At 34.6% G+C, this 19,835-nt stretch overlaps 1 protein-coding gene across 7 annotated transcripts; it reads right to left on the reverse strand.

Annotated features, from left to right (window-relative positions):
• Window positions 1-213: 213 nt before the first annotated feature.
• On the reverse strand, window positions 214-19,258 carry LOC125062019 (voltage-gated potassium channel subunit beta-2-like). 7 transcript variants are annotated; one of them, XM_047667631.1, is made up of 14 exons: window positions 19,030-19,258; window positions 17,526-17,717; window positions 17,305-17,435; window positions 4,148-4,381; window positions 3,976-4,069; window positions 3,716-3,843; window positions 3,564-3,643; window positions 2,060-2,192; window positions 1,857-1,993; window positions 1,689-1,779; window positions 1,497-1,612; window positions 1,177-1,274; window positions 957-1,092; window positions 214-879 (listed from the first exon to the last, which is right to left on the reverse strand). In XM_047667631.1, the coding sequence occupies exons 1-13, from the start codon at window positions 19,083-19,085 to the stop codon at window positions 999-1,001; spliced, it is 1,584 nt and encodes a 527-aa protein (XP_047523587.1). In that variant the 5' UTR covers window positions 19,086-19,258; the 3' UTR covers window positions 214-879; window positions 957-998. The 7 variants fall into 7 exon arrangements, with proteins under 7 accessions (XP_047523587.1, XP_047523593.1, XP_047523590.1 ...); XM_047667637.1 differs by lacking the exons at window positions 17,526-17,717; window positions 19,030-19,258 and having other exon boundaries at window positions 16,329-17,430; XM_047667634.1 differs by lacking the exons at window positions 17,526-17,717; window positions 19,030-19,258 and having other exon boundaries at window positions 4,148-5,572; window positions 16,329-17,430.
• Between the last annotated feature and the right edge of the window lie 577 nt (window positions 19,259-19,835).

Here is a 19,835-nt window from a genome sequence, read left to right on the forward strand (position 1 = left end):
ATAAAAATTACTCTGTAGTATTGATAGTAATTTAAATTTTTATAAAATTGCAATAAATAATAAAATAAACAAAATACACTTTATTCGCAACGCAAATTCATCACTTTCGGAGTTAATTAATTCAAAATTGCAAATCAAATTGTCGCAAGCAGGGCTATTCTCAAGCTTACAGGCAGTAAAAATATATATGCAGTAGGTATACAATGAAAAACATTTGAATTGGTTAACACTATATTATATACATACATTTTGATTATTTGATTATACATTTGGCTAATTGAATTATTTAGTTTAGTCAAACAACAGAGCGTATGGTATGGTAAGCGAACTAAAATTAAATCTGTCAATTATCTCTTTCATTTAGCTTGACTATTAAATTTATATTTACAATCAATTGGCACTTATTTTCTAGTAAATAATATTTTCTCTTTTGTAACGATAAAAGATAAAACATGAATATGTTAAATAGACTATAGTCATATTAATATTGACTTCTATATAGTGATATCTCTAACTAATTTGTGGCAAACGATGTCAGTATTTGTCCTTGAGTGAAATAATTACAAAATGTATATCTAATTTTACAAAGATTCCTGACCCTCATGTTGTTTCATACTTTATACATCAGCAGGTGATCCCAGATTGAATCTAGACATTTTACGGTCTCGGGAGCTCGCCAATTACCCTGGCGTGGAGCGGTGCAGCGAACCAGAACATGCCTTTCTTAACCTTGCTGCCTCCTGATGCTGGTTGTTTGCCTTTCAGAGAAGATACAGATACTACTGTATCGGTCGTCACGCCATCATGTACTTCGCGCCGTATCACCGCGCCAGCATTGTTCAAAAAGAACTTTGGTTTTGAGTCTTTTAGCAGCGAGTCCTAAGTAAAATAAAGGACAAGACTGTGTTATACAATTATTTTTCTTTTACTGTTGTAAAATTCAGTTTGAACCTGACCTTAGACTTGGAAGCCGTGGCAGAGCTTCGTTTCCACCAACGTCATTGAAACGCACAACCCCTGACTACTTCCTCCTCCTCGGAGGTTGAAACGTTGGCTTCCACGTCATCTTCTTTCGGCGTCTCTGTGCTATTACTGACCGTGCAAAAGTTTCGTTAAACAGTACCTTAGAATGCAAAGATTCATAATAAAACTTCAGTGCTTAATGAACTAACTTACGCAGCGTCTAGTCTGGCGATCATCGGGGGTCGCTGTGGTTTGTTTGCCAGAATTTTTTCGATGTCCAAAATCACCTCCGGAGACAATTGAGGCACGATCTGTGAAATTGAATTTAATGACTCATTAGATACAATAATACATGAACTGTTTTTTTGAGAAAATAAAAATGACGGAAAGTTCTGCAGTAAAATATCGTGGCTTGATTTTTGTCCGTCGTTGACCGTTGTTCTATTGTTTAATGTGTCTGTATAATATAATATTACGATTACGATAGAGTGCGATGCCTCTGTGATGTAAAAATCGTCTCCTAAATAAGATACCTGCAGTGCGTGTATATTTTCTTTGAATTGTTCGACACTTGTAGCGCCTAGAAGTAAGCAGTTTATATTTTCATTTTTAAGACACCACGCCAGCGACAACTGCCTTATCGAGCAATCTGAAAACACAATGAGACAGGCTTAAATATTAATAACTCGATTTTATAATTATAGCGAATCATAAATTATACTCACTCAAGGCATTGGCTAGGTCGGAGAGAGCTTTCAGTTTGTCCTTGAAACTTCGTGACTCTTCGGCTACTGCAGATTCATTGTTTTCGAGTTCCTATAAAAACACCTTATTTAAGCTTATTTTATTTAACATATATTATGTAAAGGATGTTTAATGAATGCTTTAGTTACATTGTTAGCAACGAGTTCCTCCTCCCACCAGCTGAATGTGCTGTATTTGCGGTTGAAGCGAGATTTGGCAAATATCTCTGCTACCCCCTCACGGTTCAGACCCATATCAGTACTTAGTGCAGACCACGCCATAGTTCCTGTATAGAAAGACAATGATTACGATCGATCATGGGTACCTACAATACTAAAATGAATATACTGACCCACTCCAATCATACGATACACATCTGGCATATACAGTTCGGTCTTTTCACGACAGAACATATGGTACTCTGTCTGCTCGACGACCGGCGTCCAGCAATTGAAAGTTCGACACTTAGAGTACGCGTCCATTATCTATGAAATCCATTTTATTGTATTATTAAAATACTAGGGGAGACCGGGTACAAAAGTAACACTTTGTACTTCACACTTGATTTGTGGCTAGGTTTTAATATTGTCATTAAATTAATATAACCATATATAAATTCAGTTTATGTTCTTTACATTAGCAGCTCGATTTATTTTACTATGGTGTGTTTTATATGAATAACAGAGAGTTAAAAAAAAAACGTCAGTTGTTACTTTCGACCACGTAGGCAGGTCGAAAGTAACACGTTGTGGGTCGAAAGTAACAAGAAGAAGAGGTTGGTAATTAATACAATATTATATGTAATACTTGTTTATTATCAACAAGTATTTATGTAAAAAGTAAAAGTTCTGCATTCTGCATCCATCCACTAGCATTGCCAGCTCCGGCACAACCAACAGGACCCTCAAGTATCATGTGGTCTTGGAATTGTTTCAATGGGAATACGAAAAAAGGAGGTATGTGTCCTCCTTGAGCATTAATCGCAACAGCAACAGTTACTAATCTTCCACGTTCTGCTGAGGTTACTGCACCTACTTGTTCAGTTCCTTTTTGAGCAACAATCGTGCTAAGTTTTTGGACAGTGGACCCCTGTCTCATCCATATTCCAGATATCTTTTGGCTCAAATTTGTACCTATCAATTACCTCAGCAAGATTATCAAAAAATTTGCTCACATTATGTTCGATGAAACTCTGAGATCTCAAACAGAGGCTCGGGTGCCGTTTTAAAAAACCCGTCAACCATTCATTACCAACCATTTGACTATCGTGCCACCTTTCAGAAAAAAAATTATCCGCCGCTTTTCTATACACTTATGTGTCGTGTAGTTGTTCTTATGCGTTGTCGCCGCATTCTGTTGGAGTAAAGGTAATTAAATCATTACGAGGACAAAAGTAACTTGTTACTTGTGTACCCATAGGACTATGTTACTTTTGTACCCTTCCTCGTTTTTGTTGAAACATGAAATATAACCTTAGAACGGAACGAGCTAAACAAAAACAAATTTAAACAATGTACAATCAATCTAATCAAAAATAGATATGCAAACATTCAGATTACTACCATCCTTTTACGACTATGTAAACATTAAATAACAAAATATCGAAAAACTTACTTTTGGTTTGTAAAAACACTTAGTATCCTCTCACACAATCTAACAGTGCTTGAAGTACGCGGCGACTAACTACAAGTGAGGGGGGTGCTCTCAGCTATCGCCTGACGGCGGCGAAGCTGTGTTCGACCATTGGATGAATCTAGAGAGCATTTGTTACTTTCGACCCGCCGTTACTTTTGTACCCGGTCTCCCCTACTTCACTATATTATACATTTTGATATAAGGCTTAAAATACATTTTACCTCGGTTGGAGTCCAGCGCGCTGTGCCCCAATACATCACAAAACCTTCATTTATGAGGCAGTTCATTGTTCGGACCAATTCTGCAGTAAGTAATTTATAACATTGAGATAATAATTAGTATCGATTTAATTATATAGAATGCAGGGTCCTACCTTCCATCGGACATAAGGGATCCACTTTATGTACAAGAACTAAGTCTATGTACTCTAGCTGGAGCCTCCCCAATGACTCCTTCACGCTTCTTATTATATGTTTTCGAGATTGACCTCTTTCTTCACACCTATAAATAAAAAACAAGTTTTACTTGTATGTACGTAGCTTTGTGAACATAGCCGTTAAATTATAGAATAAAGATATACCAGGGTTACTGGTTATGGTATTTTTTTTATTTCTAATAAACAAGAAAACTCACTTAGTACTCCAATAGATTTTGGTTGTAATAATTATACTGGATCGTTTAACGTTTCTTTTCTTCAGTATTCTGCCCAATTCTGCTTCACCCTGTGCTAAAATCGTCGAAAGTTATTAGTTTAGTCAATAGTGTCAAGTTTAAAAAAGTCAAGTTATTTTTCAAAAAGGCTTACCGTTATGAGCTTTAGATAAATCAATTAAATTGATTCCACTCTCGAGAGCTGTCATGACGAGGTCTTCAGCGACATCTTCGTTGAGCATAGTCCACAGGCTGAGGCCGATGTTGGGCACTAGCAATCCTGACTTGCCCAAGTTTTTATAAAGAAGTCCTGGAGTCACGGATGACGGTATACTTGTGTGGTTCCCGATGTACACTGACGACTGACGTGCCATATTCTCCCAACTGGCTACAAAAATATTGGATAGTCAATTTAATATAAACACTATAAATTTACAGAAATAAATCATTTTCTCAGCTGTACGTGTTATGTATTGTGTGTGTAAATCCCAAAGCCAAGTGAGCTTTGACAGTGAAGTTCTTCTTAACATATCCTTCCCAAAAACACTGTCTGTTTTAAATATATGATAGATGAATTAAGTGAAAAGCATAAAAAGGATAGCGAGAGCTTGGAGTAGAGTTTGTGCTAAAGTCGTCCATACAGTCCAGCGACGAGATGGGTGCTCGGCATCTGCGTATCACGTTCCAAAATCAAAAGTCTAAATTTAATATTTCATTAATATGTTTTTTGTCTTATATTAGCTATTATTTTATGTAACGTAATCCTAAATTTATTATAAAATAAAAAACTTATTCTAAATTTCTGCTTAAACACTGCACTTTTTTTACAACTGCTTACTATTTTCTAAATTGCAAGCACAATAATAAATTCCATATGATTAAAAATACTCTACTGTGGCTAGTTATTTTATACTTACACGGTATCAATATAATCCAAAATTATACACAAATACAAATTAAATAGAACGGAATGTTTGCTACATACAATTTCTCTAATTAAATTCTATAACTCCATAAAGCATAGAGAGTGAAAAAGAAAATGTGGGAGTCAGGAAGAAAGGTAAGTTTTAAGTAATATTAATGATAACCTACCTCGTCGACGGCACTGATATGAAAGCTAAGCTAGCTACAACCTGATGGCTGGCTAATGTAAATAGAAAAATGTCAAAGGTAGTAGAAAAAAATCCGATACCTTTGAACTATGAGAGGGTTCAAATCGAGCCCTTGGCTTTTGTGTTTTCTATGGATTGATATTCACGTTGCGCCGTGGGGATCATGCGACGACGACTGTGACAGCGAGTGAAGTGGCGCTGAACTTTACTATGTCGTGCAATGCTGAGCGTGGTTGACGCCCTGTCCTTCGATCGTCCGAGGAACAGTTTTGATCGAGAGACACGACGCTAGGCGCAGAGGATAGGGCGTTACCGGTATATGCTGAGCATTGGGTTGGAGTCTACGCTGACGCTATCGGGTAGAACGAGTGGTGTGTGCGGTGTGCGGCGGCTGACCGTAGATTCGCTTCGTGACATGGTGTTTCCTTTGTTCTGCCGTTGCTCCGTTCTCTTCATACCTAACTCGTCTGTAACATACACTCTCACGGTTGAATGAAAGGACGACACACACGTCACACGATGATCTAACCACTGGCTGACTGCTGCTCTCGAATCCGCTCTCGCTTAAACCCTCAACGAATTCGTGCACTGCGGTTTGCCATCTGCGGAGAAAGAGCGACGACTGCTCCAGTTATGCGTACGCAGTTCCAGCGAGTTGTGCACATACGCTCTGCCGGTTGACCTGAAGTGATGCTGTGACCGCGCGCTCTCTATCTCGAAAGCGGTTCACCGTATAAAAAAAAATTTTCGACAAAATTTGTAGAGAATTTTGTATTCTACAATATTGATCATACATACAAATAGCAAAAAAACAATAGGAAATGAGATATTTCCAAAAAAAAGCGCAAAAAAACGATTTTTGTGACCTTTGACCTTGAAATTGAATAGTTGCTTACACCCTACCATAATATGTAGGTTTTGAGACAACTTTTAGGGTGTCAATATACAACTATTTACAGACTTACAGCTGGGTATCTCGAATTTCGAGATTCTTACCTAATTTAAGTTTAAATGACTGGACTAATGCAAGAATCACTAGTAAACTGAATTCATCTACGCAATTCGCGCTTTCACTTTTAACGTCTAGCACAAATAAAAATAGTAGTACATTCGATTTTCATAAAATTAACACGGATTCTATTGTAAAGGCATTTAGATCGTTGAATAAGAAGAAAACAGAAGATCTATGGGGCATATCAGTAGCTGTAATAGCACCAATAATTAGAAATATTTCTCCTTATCTAACGATTATTTTTAATAAATGTATTGACGATGGGGTTTTTCCCAATCTCATGAAATACAGTAAAGTTATTCCTTTATTTAAGTCTGGAGACAAATCGGCCCCACGAATTTCCGCCCTATATCAATTTTACCGACTCTAAGTATAATATTTGAAAAAATTATTCATACTCAATTGCTTTCACATTTTAGATTAAATAAACTATTTAATGATAGACAATTCGGTTTAACTAAGGGTAGATGTAGTACGGATGCGGGTGTGGAGCTCACGAAGCAAATATTCGATGCCTGGGAAAATAAACAGGATGCTTTAGCTGTCTTCTGTGACCTGTCCGAGGCTTTTGACTGTGTAGAGCGTAAAACATTATTGGGAAAATAACAGTATTATGGCGTCTCAGCAAACTCAATAAAAATAATAAATTCATACTTGAGTGACCGATTACAAAAAGTGGTTATAAATAAAGCAGAGTCTTTAGGAGCTCCAATTCTCATTGGTGCTCCTCAGGGGTCAATATTGGGGCTCTTTCTTGTCTACATAAATGACCTGCCATTTTATGTAAAGAACTTATGTAAATCGGTATTATTTGCAGATGATACATCTCTTATTTTTAAAATCAGTAGGAAAGCAGTTAATTTTGACGAGGTGAATGATGCCCTTTCCCAAGTTATGTGTTGGTTTACTTATAATAACTTGTTACTTAATTCTAATAAAACAAAATGTATAAAATTTTCTTTGTCTAATATAAAACAGGTCAGTACAAATATTAATATTAATGAGGAAATAATTCAATGTGTTGATTCAACTGTATTTTAGGGTTCAATCTAGATTCTCGTTTGCAATGGAAGCCTCATATTACCAACCTATCGGCTGCTTTTGCGATAAGAAAGATTAGATTGTTGTCTGATGTCGAAACGGCGAGGCTTGTATACTTCAGTTACTTCCATGGTGTTATGACATATGGTATGTTGTTGTGGGGCTCAACGGCCGATATTCAAGATATTTTTGTTTAACAAAAAAGAGCAATACGCGCTATATATACAAATTAAAACCGCGTGACTCGCTAAGAGAATTATTTAAAGAGATCAGTATTTTAACAGTTGTATGTGTATGAAAGTATTATGTACGTGTTAAATAAAATTATAAAGCGCAGTGACTGTCACAATTTAAACACAAGAAGTAGGAATAGACTTGATTTTCCAGCTTTCAGTCTTCATAAACCTGCTCACTTATTTATGGGAAAATGTATACAGATTTTTAACAAGATTCTGGACCGTGTAACCAAACTTCCGATATATAAGTTTAAGCTTTGCATCAAGAAAACCCTAACAAAGGGAGGATATTACACTGTTCGGGATTTCATAGACGATGACAATGTGTGGGCACTAGTGCCGCTATAAGATGGGGAGTTGACATGCATAAGTGTACAAATTGTACCTAAATGATTAAATGACTTTTTGTTTGTTTGATTATGTTTTTAATTTTGTGAAAAAAATCAGCATACTAAGGGATAATGTAGCAATTTTAAAATCGGCTCCGTAGTTAAAGAGCCCCCGCAAACTGAATTTTTTTTTATAGCTTAATCGAACTGTTAATGAATATTAATAAGTATGAAAATTTTTATTACATCAGTTATCTGGTATCAAGTTATTTGACAAATAAGTTGGATGGCAAACTGCGCGGAAGCTGGGCGCGCACACTGCTAACAGATTAGTCGGATATGCTGATTCGAAAAAAGGCAATTTTTTTCGGGTAATCTAGAATTTTGATTTGGATCTATCGCTATAGATGCATGTACCCGATACCTTCTCTGTTGTATAAAAGAAATAATATTTATATGTAATGTCGTAATCTTCATTACTAAGAACTTATTCACTTCAAAAAAATAACTAAAACATTATTTTTGAGCGGTCGGCCAACAGGCGTGCAAGCTTTAAGCCCGATAAAAAGATTTATAAATTCCTAGATTTGTAAATTTTCCAAGAAATATGAACACAGCCAAAAGGAAGTTTGAAGAATTAGGAAGATCTAATACTCACCATGGCCTAAACAGTATAATCAGAGCTATTGACTGCACCCATATAAAAATTAATAGACCCAAAGGTATCGCTCACTCTGAAGCATACAGAAATAAAAAAGGGTAATTTTCTGTAAATGTGCAAGCAATAATAGGGCCTGATATGGAAATTTTTGATATAGTGACTAGGTGGCCTGGCAGTTCACACGACAGCAGGATATTTAGAAACTGCCAGGCGTATGCAAAAGGCTGCTAAATGGTGAACTAGAAGGAGTTTTAGTAGGTGACAGCGGTTATCCAGCACTTAACTTCATGTTAACAACACTTTTAAATCCAATTACAAGAGCTGACAATAATTATAATTATTCTCAAATAAGAACTAGGCATATTGTTGAAAGGTTTTTCGGAGTGTGGAAAAGGAAATTTCCATGTTTACAGCTAGGACTACAGTCAAAATTGACAAATACTAGTTATATATAATTATAGTTTGTGCTGTATTGCATAATATAGGTATACAGAGAGGGGATGCTTACGATGGTGACCTTGCTGACACCAGAAGTTGAGTAACACAGAAACAATGAAAGATCTCCTACAGGCCTAGCATTCCGGCAATCTGTGATTGAACAATTTAACTATGTAATTGCTTTGGTAATAAAGAATATCAAAACAAAACTTGTTTCATTTTAATCATTTATTTTCTGATTCTTTTTTTAACTGTAAATTTCTAATACTAATTTATATTTTTGTTGAAGAAATTCTATTTCTAACTGATTTTTTAATTTCATATGTTCCACTTCTATCTAAATTTTTTAGTGTGGTCAGGTAATAAATGGTAGAAGATTCAGGGAAACGAAAATAACAGATGTGAAGCGACAGACATCGGTTAGGTTATAGTTTGAATTTCGTTGTCACTATAATATGCCAGGGCTGCCAGGTGACATACAATATCACACCAGTTATTTTTAAGATTTCTCAAAAATGGGGTTTGAACACTTACATAAATAATATAAATAAACAACAATAAATACCATAATAATGTGTAATTATTTCATTTCATGTATTTCATAGGTATTTATCAAGATCATTTATCATTTCTTTGAATTCAAATTCTATTTTTCCCAAAGTATATGGAACTCCGATATAAAATGGCAACACCGTTCATTAAAAACCGACAAAAATAAAAAGTCCAGTAAAAGATATGATGGTAAAGCAAATTTTGTGCCATTATTTTTGTTAGGCTTACAGTCAAAGTTTTTGGTAAGTCGTCGATTTCGTGGACTTGAGATTAAGCTAAGCCAACACTCGGAGAGATTCGCAGTTTGCTCTATAAATACCGACTGTGTCTTAACTCGATAGTTAAGTCTGAGCAAAGTCTAAGTGCGCTCTATAGATCTCACTCTAAGAGTTATTCGTTACAAGCCTGAAACTTTCCTCAAAATAATATTAGTTTGGTATGGATTGTACGACAAGTTCTAAAATTTATTCCTTGACTTTAAATGTTTGTTCTGAGTAATGATTAGTGTAAAAATAGAAATGAGGTATCGATTCTACCGTAACTACGTTCGCGAATGTTTTACTAATGAGCTGATAACGATTACTTAGCATAATATAGAATTTTAAATACATTTTGGTGTATGGACAACTTTAAAAGAAAAGGGTTTTTACGTATATATAAAAGTATCAAATTCACTTAATAATCATTGCAAAATAGTGTTTTGGAATCGATACACTAGTTTTGAATTTTTTTTTGTTAGAAACATAAAAAAAAGCTTCTTAATATTAGTATCGATTAAATTAACTAAACATATATGCATTAAAATGCTGATGTTACCAAGCATTTCTGCTAACGTGGCATTTGAATAGGTACCGATAAATAATGCCACGCCACGAATTACACTTGCATCAAAATCAATATATAATCGGACCTGCGCTGTATGCAAGTCTGGGATAGTGCACAGCGCAAGTGCAAGCCCTGATCCTAGCAAATCTAGGCTCAGCTAATTTTGAATAACATTCAAAATTTTATCGATAAAATACACAAGTACATTTAAAATTATTACTCAGTATACACACACACGCACATATAATGAAGTTATGTCGGTCCCGAAATAGCAAAATAATAATAATTAATTAATTGTCTTTGTTTTAATAAATATGTATATCTTAAAAGGTGATTTATATATTACATAAAAATAAAGACGATGAGAATCCTATTTAGATTAACGTGTCCGGTCATAAAATGATCACTTGTTGCTTAGTTTTTATAAACATAGGTAAGTTCAAAGTGACGTGTAAAGATTTTTTTTAGGAAATTGAAAGAGATTTTAGAAGGTACGGAATAGCTCAATAAAATACTTGTAATAATTAAATAAACTTTGTTTTTAGGGTACAAAGGTAATATTCATTTTGAAAATAAAACTTCAGAACAGAACAGAAATCATAAAAATTCATTGTTAACAGGGGTTATAGGTAAGTACTTTGCTACGGACCTAAACACACAGATGCAGGATTGAGGTATTATAAAAAAAGACTTACTTTGAGTTTGACCAAACTCGCAATTATAATGATTAACGCCACAGCGAGGTACATGCACCTTTTTTATGAACGATATGAGAATGATCCGGGTCTACGCGATGATACTCAACAGTTGGTGGTCGCGAAGTAAAGTGATTCGTTTTGTCGGAGGGTCCTATGGATCGATGGTGGCACGCATGCGCTCTGATGTAACGATTTACCGCTACTACGATAAACGATAGCGAAAAGTGAGTTACCATGGCAGTTATGATTAAAACAGTCATGCTAATCTTATAAGATGCCGTTGTCTTTTTGGTGTAACGCCGCTAATGTGTTATCACCAACCAATTTCACGCACATAAAAAAGCAATATCATCACAACCGGGGTTCCAATGCATGGTCTCAAGGTTGAAAATCACGTACGTACTGCTAAGTCAACACTCTATGCTTTTGACTATACCGCAGTTCCTTTGAAATATAATACTTCTTAGGATGTGGTGTCAAAAATATTGTCTCCAGTTCTCTCCAGTTCATTATTTGTATTATTCAGGACAGTGTTACTTACATTATTTACAGTTGAAAAGTTTATTTAGCTATTACTTTAATACTAGAATTATCGCCTACGTAACCAAATTAATTATTATACCGTATTAAAGTACTTTAGGATATGGACAATACACAAAAAAAAAAAAAAAAAACGTGTTTGGTAGATGATGGATTCCTAATTCCTTATTAAATGAAAATGAAGAAAGTTTTTATCAGAAACTGCAGTTGTGGAAATTATATGCATTTTTAGATTAAGCTTAATTATCAACCCCCATCCACACTCTCACCAAAGCGTAAAGACGTGGGCGCTGTAGTTGGACGGTGCGCTCGTGTTCTTTCGTGTGGCCTCCCCTCGCGCTGCCGCTCCACTTTTGCATGGTTTTTGGGGCTCGAGAAACGAGGCGAGAGGATCAACCATATTGGCGCGCTCACTCACTTTGTTGTTAAGGACTCTAAGGACGTAGGAGTAACGAGTTGTATATGGCTTTCATAGAATTTTATCAAATGGAATCAATCATTTGAAATTGAATAGAGGGATCGGATAAGCATGGAATTTAATATACCTATACAGAAGTTAAACACTAAAAAACATTTATTTATTTATTAACACTTTGTTGCATATACATAAATATAGTACAATTGACATAATTAAACATCAAGGAGAGCAACTGGCGGCCTAATAGCTTTCGAGCAATCTCTTCCAGGCAACCACTGTGAGAAAAGAAAAAATAAAGTATTAAATTACATAAGGTAGGCAAGAAGTGCAAAAATACATGTATTACATATAGTTGTTGAGAAAACAAACTAATAATGGACACATGAAAAAAATTAATACCTAATAATAAAAAGTGCACATAATTTAATTTAAGATCAGTCTCACGTCATTTAGTAGGTATTATTAAAGTTAGGGATACGATGTGGACAGGTAATGTTTGTACAGAAGAAATTTAAAGATAGAAAAGGAGCTAAGCGAATAGGCACTGAAAGTGAATTCCATAGCCTAACTGCAGAGACCTTAAGGACTCGCCAACAAAGGAGGAGTTATGACACGGGATTTCAAGGATATAGTTTTCGGAAGAGCGTAAGCTATAGTTATGGGATCCCAAAAATTTGAAATCATTTTTGAGATAGAAAGGAGTTTTAGGGTTGAACAGGATAGAATATAAGAGATGGAGAACATGAGCATCGCGTCGCTGACGAATGGGGAAACCAGCCTAGCCGCTTACGGAACGCAGAGATATTTATTTATTTAGAGGTCGTACTTTCTTAGACCGAATATAAATCGGATACAGAAATTTTGGAGACGATCCAGCAATAGATTTAGCCAGTGAGGTTTTAGTACTAAAGGGAACAAAATTACTAAGACATCGAAGGAACCTCCAGTATCCTTCGATGTCTTAGTAATTTTGTTCAATTAAAACCCCCAAATTTTTTACCGTACGGCTAAAATTTAAAGTCACACCGTCGATATGTACAGGAGGTACTCTGGCCCAATCAATTCTCGTCGTGAAATAAGGGCTGCCAATAATTATTACTTTACTCTTTTTGGGATTGATTAGTTGACCAAAGTTTTTACTCCAGTCAACTATCTTTGCCAGCTCATAGTTAGTAGATTGTATGGCTTGTGGGAGATCATTGAACGTAGATTTGATCATCGGCGTATAAATGAAAATTGGTTGAAAGACGGAAAGTTAAGGAGTTAATATAAATAGCAAAAAGAAGAGGAGAAAGTACGCCACCTTGCGGAACGCCAGATTCAATCAAACTCCACGGAGACATGCAATCGCTTGTCTTAATGCACTGGTAACATTAATGGTGACTATTAGATTACAATTTACACCTAAGAAATAAGCTTCAAATTAATTATTTTTGTACCGGTATCATAATTTTTATTTATATTAATGATATAAACGTAAGGCATTATAATATTGATAGGCACATAAAGTAGCTTACGCATTTACTTCAATAACGTCCATCTTGTTGATGTAGCGAGCAACTAAATAAATCGAGAGTTTGGATGGCTACCACTCGTGTAGTCTCCGCTCACCAAGAGGCGCCTTGCGAGAGTCTGGAGCCGTCTTTATAATGGATATATTCATAAACAGTTTTTGCTTAGAGTAAAAATAATCATACTATATAAAAATCTGATACATAGTTATATTAAAATTAGGACAAGTAAAAAAACTAATTTACTTTAAGAATTATTAAAATAAAAAAAATTAACTGGTTGCTAATTAATCAACAAGTTTAGTCGCTTTTTAAGTAGCATTATTTGAATTCAATGCCATTTGAAAGCATGATGAAACTACAAGGAGCCATCTATCGCAAATACAAATCTAAAACCTTATTAATATTGTAAGAACATGCTAGATATCGCTTTTTACAACTTAGGTACCGTATTTGTTGGTATTGAATAAAATGTTCAGTGATTTTGTTTTCTGTGGTGATTACTGATTACCATGCGCTATTAAATTAATTTAAAAAAATTTTAGTTTGTTATTATTGTGCGGGCTGTAAAGTAAGAAGTATTAGTAATTGCAATTGCAATTTATGCTAGAGGTTTTAAGAAATTCCGAAAGATGGCGTTAGTATTAGGAATAAAAAAATTTAGAGAGCTATTATTGAACACTATCTTTTAATGTTTATTATGTATTATTATGAATGCATTGAGATATTATGTTCTATGAATGAATTTGAAGTCTCCAATACGCATTGGGCTACCGTGGGGACTTCAGATTCCCTCTCGCCTAAGATAGGAGGCCTATAGCCCTTAGTGGGACATATACAACGTGTAATTGAGTACGCTGAAAATCTCAAAGTTTATTAAAATTGAACTGAGTACAACGTGACGATTTTTACTGATTTTTCCACGGGCCCCAGATGGTATAGTTACGCCACTGGTATTATAATAATTAATGTAATTAATGAAAGTAATAAAACGTGTTATTATTACTTAGATACGCTTAAAGGAAAGTAATGCCGTAAACTTTGCCAGGCTAAAGGCTTGATTTATTAGACATCATATTTGTTGAAAGGTGTGAAATCTACACAATAGCTTGACGTTTATGGAAGTAATTGATCCAAACAATACACAGACTTGATTAAATTTTATTGTTTAGAAATTGTGCAATATCATATTTCAACTAACGTTGACTTAAGATGAAATCATAAGATAAAGATTTATAACGAAATGCGCCCCATCAAGTATTCTTGTGGTATCGCATAAAATGTTTATCGTAAAAGACGGCGTAGGTACGGGACGTCGCGTCGTGGCCGTCAGAAATAAATAAAATGCTAATCCGCCTTTACTAGATATACTTCTATTTTGCAAGATCAATCTTAATAATTCCATTGAACTATTCTAAGTAAAACAAAATAAAACTTTATCTACTATAATACAGAATGAACATTTTAGTTATCTCATAGGAGAACGATATTTAGCCAGACTTCATTTGTTTGATTATTATAGTTCCGTTGTATTTTCTCTCATTTATTTATTCAAACGAGCACTCAGCACGTGGAGATGGAAAACATGAGATTGGCACATAAAGAGAAAGCTTGGAAACGCTGGAAAATGGTAAGCGGGCACAGTTCTCGCTTGTTGTGTATTATGTATAATAAATGATATAATTATTTGATTTTGTTCCCCTGGGCTGTAGGGTTCAAGTACACAGGCGCTAATGCAAGATTTAAGTTCGCGCCTGATAGATAGTAGCCGTGAATACGGCGAGGAAATGCTGCCGGATTTAATTGTACATTGCCACACCAAACTTTTAAAATGTAAAGTTATGTATTACTATAAATTTACAATTATTTTACATAATTTTAAATTTAACCGACGTTTCGCGTGCTTTACAGAGTGCGTGGTCACGGTGAATGAAGACAAAAGGTGTTGAATGTCAAAAAAAGTATCACAGCTGTAGAAAAAGTTGCATTATCTGTATTTATTTGCCCGGAGTTGGTATCGACTAAAAGATGGAGGGTTTTGGCAGAAATGGCTCACGGTGTCCTCTATTTTCGCGGATTGTTTATTTTGAGATTTTAATTTGGACATTATTGGATCCCAGGTGTTTGACAATTTCAGGCAGATTTTGTGTGTCGCAATGTGTTCTTTGAGTCTGTTGGACATATTGCGTTTAGTTTGCCCTATGTAAGACAGGCCACAGTCGCAATCCAGTTTGTATATACGTGCATCTTGCAACGGGGTGTTACTTTTGATTGGTCTAAGGAATTAAATTAAACGTTAAATTACTTATTCCACGTCATTAAATTTGAATTTGTAGGTATCCCTACTCATCGGCAAAGAAGACAGAGGGTGTAGGCCGAGAGAAAAAGCCGGCGTAAAAAACTCTCGGTACTCTTTTAAAATAGCAAATCATCAAACAACACTTATTTTAAAACAAATATCGCAAATTAATTAGAAGTATTATCAACTAGATAATCGTTAACTTTATAGTAAGCCTTTTTATACAGCTTTTCTTTAATACATTTCTTAAATTTATTAAAAGGCAGAGATAAAAGAGCCTCTGGGATTTTATTAAAGAAGAGTATTCCTTTTCCCAAAAAAGAATTACTAACTTTAGATAGTCTAGTACGGGGAAATTGCAGCCTGCGTTTGTTCCACACGGAATTAACATTGTGCGTATGTTCTATTCTAGAAAACTTATCACTATTTTTGTATACATACATAATATTTTCGTAAATATATTGCGAGGGAAAGGTAAGTATATTAATTTCCTTGAATTGATCTCTAAGAGATTCCCTACATTTTAAATTAAAGATTGCACGAATAGCCCTCTTCTGCAGGATGAAAATAGAAATTGCTGAATCTTCTTGTGCGGCTTGAAAATTGTATGAGAATAGAAGCTCGTTTTAGGATCCGGCTAATTCTATCTGTAACTCCCTTTACCTGTGTCTTGTTATTGTTTCTGTGATGCAGCCGGGGGACGCGCAGCTTGTTTCGGTGTAGCACCTGTTTGACATGCTGTAGTTCCTCCTCGAGGTGGGCAGCATCACAAAGACGTTGGGCTCTCTGGAACAAACATTTACCGACAGAAAGCAGTTGTGAAGGGTGGTCGGAGGCGGTGGTGGTTGAGGTACCTGTCTGTGTGGGTTGCCTTTCTGTGTATTGTGTGACCTAGTGTGCCATCTGCTTTGCGTATAATTAAAATGTCTAAAAAGGGCAGACGGTTGTTGGTTTCTTGTTCAACAGTAAATTTAATGTTATTGTGTATTGAATTTAAATGTGCTAGAAATGCAGATATTTTGTCATTGCGGAGTACTACAAACATGTCATCGACATATCTCTTGTACAGTCGAGGTTTAACCGGGGCATTGGCCAGAGCTCTCTCCTCAAAGTCCTCCACGAAGATGTCAGCGACTATAGGTGACACTGGAGAACCCATGGTGGCCACAACCCATTAAGTATCCTGACGTGAGACAGTGTTTTACAATATCTACATAATCCTAAGTCTTTTTGCAATGATATCTAGGCAGTCATTTAGTGGTAAGTTTGTAAATAGTGACTCAATATCAAAGCTCACCATGGTTTCATTGTGGAGTAATCTGAACATATATGATGATACAAATTGAATTGGTTCTCTGGAATTTCAGAGATTAGCACAAATTAAAACCTTCAGCTGTAGTTGCTTCATGTAGGTTTTAAAAGGGACTAGCTTCCTTAATAAATGGCGAAGAACCTCAATCTTAAGACAACACAATATTCAACAAAACCAAGTGATAGCTATCTAAAAGAAATAATTTTCTGTTGTGATATTGTGTACCATATGTTACGCATTATACACAAATAATTTTATGTTCGGTTCAATAATTTTATAGTTATACATAAAATATTTTTTTAAATTTATAATATAAGCATATATTACCAATCATCCCTCCTACAATACACTGGTGTGGAAAGTGTGTCCCTATATACATCCTTGCCAACATCACACTAATCAGTAAACTTCCAAACAGTGGGTATACGGCATACTTCCAAAGAGATGTCTTCCATTTGCTGAAAATAATTTCATTTATTATGTTCAGACATTTCTTTTACCTGATTGTACATAAATAGGACCTGTCTTCTAAAGTTAATATTGCTTACCGATCATTAAAAATGTGAGAAATCCACATAATAGCAAGAACTAGAACGGAAGCTGCAGTAGCTGTATGCCCAGAAGGATTTCCTGGCCCCGTTTCACATGTTTGAGATGTTTGTAACAACTTAGGTCTTTCAGATCCTATATAGTAGTTTGTTTCTTGGACCCACCAGTATGGTCGGTCTTCTAGGAACCACCTGAAAAAATTTGAGAAAGATATTGATAATGTCCATGGCCAAAAAAAATTAATATTTGTTAGAACAGGAATACATCACCCGATTTAACAAAATACGGCCTATGTGGGTGGGTATGTAGTTTTGCTGAGATTTGATTTAGGCTTAAACATGTGGTTTTGAATTGGTTAACACAGAAGACTTACTTGAAAACATAAAAAAACTTGTAGAAATTTGTTTACATCATGCTCCAAAAAAAAATCTTTGTATTGGCACAATGCCATTGAAAGTACAGTTGACTCACAATAATTTGATACTCCAGGGGACCACAGATAAATTTAAAATGACCAAGAGTTTAAATAAACATGAGAGGGAGGGGATTGAAGAAAATAAGAGTTTGATCAAAATTCGTGTTTTGTTTATTAACAATTAACAAATCTTATTTTGAAAAGAAGTGCAATTTGGCAAAGATCTGTCTATCTTTGCGAAAAGAATTTATAAAAAAAATTGATTGGTCTGTACATTAAAAGACTTCAAATTCTACAAAGAATAAAATTTTTATAATAATTATCGTATGTTGATGAGCAAGATACCATTCCATCAATTTAAAATTGCTTAGGTGACCAAATAACATTGATTTATTCAATTTAGCGATGATTTTTCAAGGGATGGAAAAAAATTCAAATTATGGAGAGTTGTATGTTTGTTGACTGTATTTAATAATATTTGTTTAAAACCATATTATATGGTTATCGAAAATATTTTTTACATACCATTTCAATATGCAATTTAGCCAGCCAAAGAATGATGTGACAAGTAAGAGTTGTGAAGCAAATACAGAGTCCACGAATGATATAACTGGGAATAATATATCCAGTACATTGTTTGGATTGTAGAAATTGTTTACTTGCTCTAAGAATGGAGCATAATCTATATATAATAAGTACATGTTATAAATTTTTTGGTACATATGTGATAATAAGTATCTATTTCAGAAAGTGCATAATTGTTTAAATAGGTAAAACCGGTATTAGACTTTAGAATGCCAATGATATTCTAAAACTGATTAAGTTTATCGTAACACTTCTTGTGCCATATTATTAAACAAAAAAGGTGACCTTCAGCCATTATAGAAGACTTTAAAAAATATATAGAAAAATAATAATAAAATAATTATCAGTGAGTGTGAAGCCTGATATAATTTTCAGCCTCCAGTTGGGTCTATGGCAGCACTTTCATAAAAAAAGGGTTGTTGTTATACGTCAGTCTCTCAGATATATATCCATTAATTTTTACTAAACAAAAAGCGACACAAAGGAAAAATCAATAATATTACCAATATTGGATAAGTTGGATGCAGGTCACTCCGAGTGCGTACAAATGGTCCTTCATGGTTCTGATTTCTTTTTCACAACTTTAAGAGATGTTAATACTTTCGTTCAATTTAAAACATTTCGTGTGAAAAAAGATCGAAGATCAAACAAATATTATTGGAATTTTGAATTTAAATAAGTCGCCCTTTTTTAATGTAACACGGCGCACACTGAAATCTGAATATTTGAATGTCAATGTCATATTCATTTATTGAAATTTTAATGTTGTCAATTTGTGTATGATTAGCAGGTTCCTGATTTTTTGCATAAGAAAATGTTAGTTTTTATTTGATTTCAAATTAAAATTCACATTTTCTCTGGCTAAATACGTAAAAAAACAGAAACAGTATTTATATTTGCCGTATTATGCCAAATATTAATCATGATTAAGCGACATCTAGCTGTTTGATACAAAAGTATACGACTTATAATAAAATGTTTACTAGATGGTACACGGTACGTATTTTTACTATACGCTACTGAATCAAAGATGGCTTTACACAGCAGTGCATTCATAAGCTTATGAAGCAAGCCTTTTATTAAATTGATGTAATTAATTTAAATTCAAACAAATAAATTAAAAAATATCAAGCTATTATGACGTTTAATGACAATCACGTCATTATATGTCAATTATTATATTTATGTTCTTCGTAGCTACTCAACAATAGATGCCACTGCATATCTTTTTAAGTTTATTCAAAGGAGACATAATCAGTTTTCTATACTTTTAAATAAAACTTTCTTAACGTAAATTTAACAAATCTTA

Source organism: Pieris napi, chromosome W (assembly GCF_905475465.1).
Source record: "Pieris napi chromosome W, ilPieNapi1.2, whole genome shotgun sequence".
NCBI classification, from domain to species: Eukaryota; Metazoa; Arthropoda; class Insecta; order Lepidoptera; family Pieridae; genus Pieris; species Pieris napi.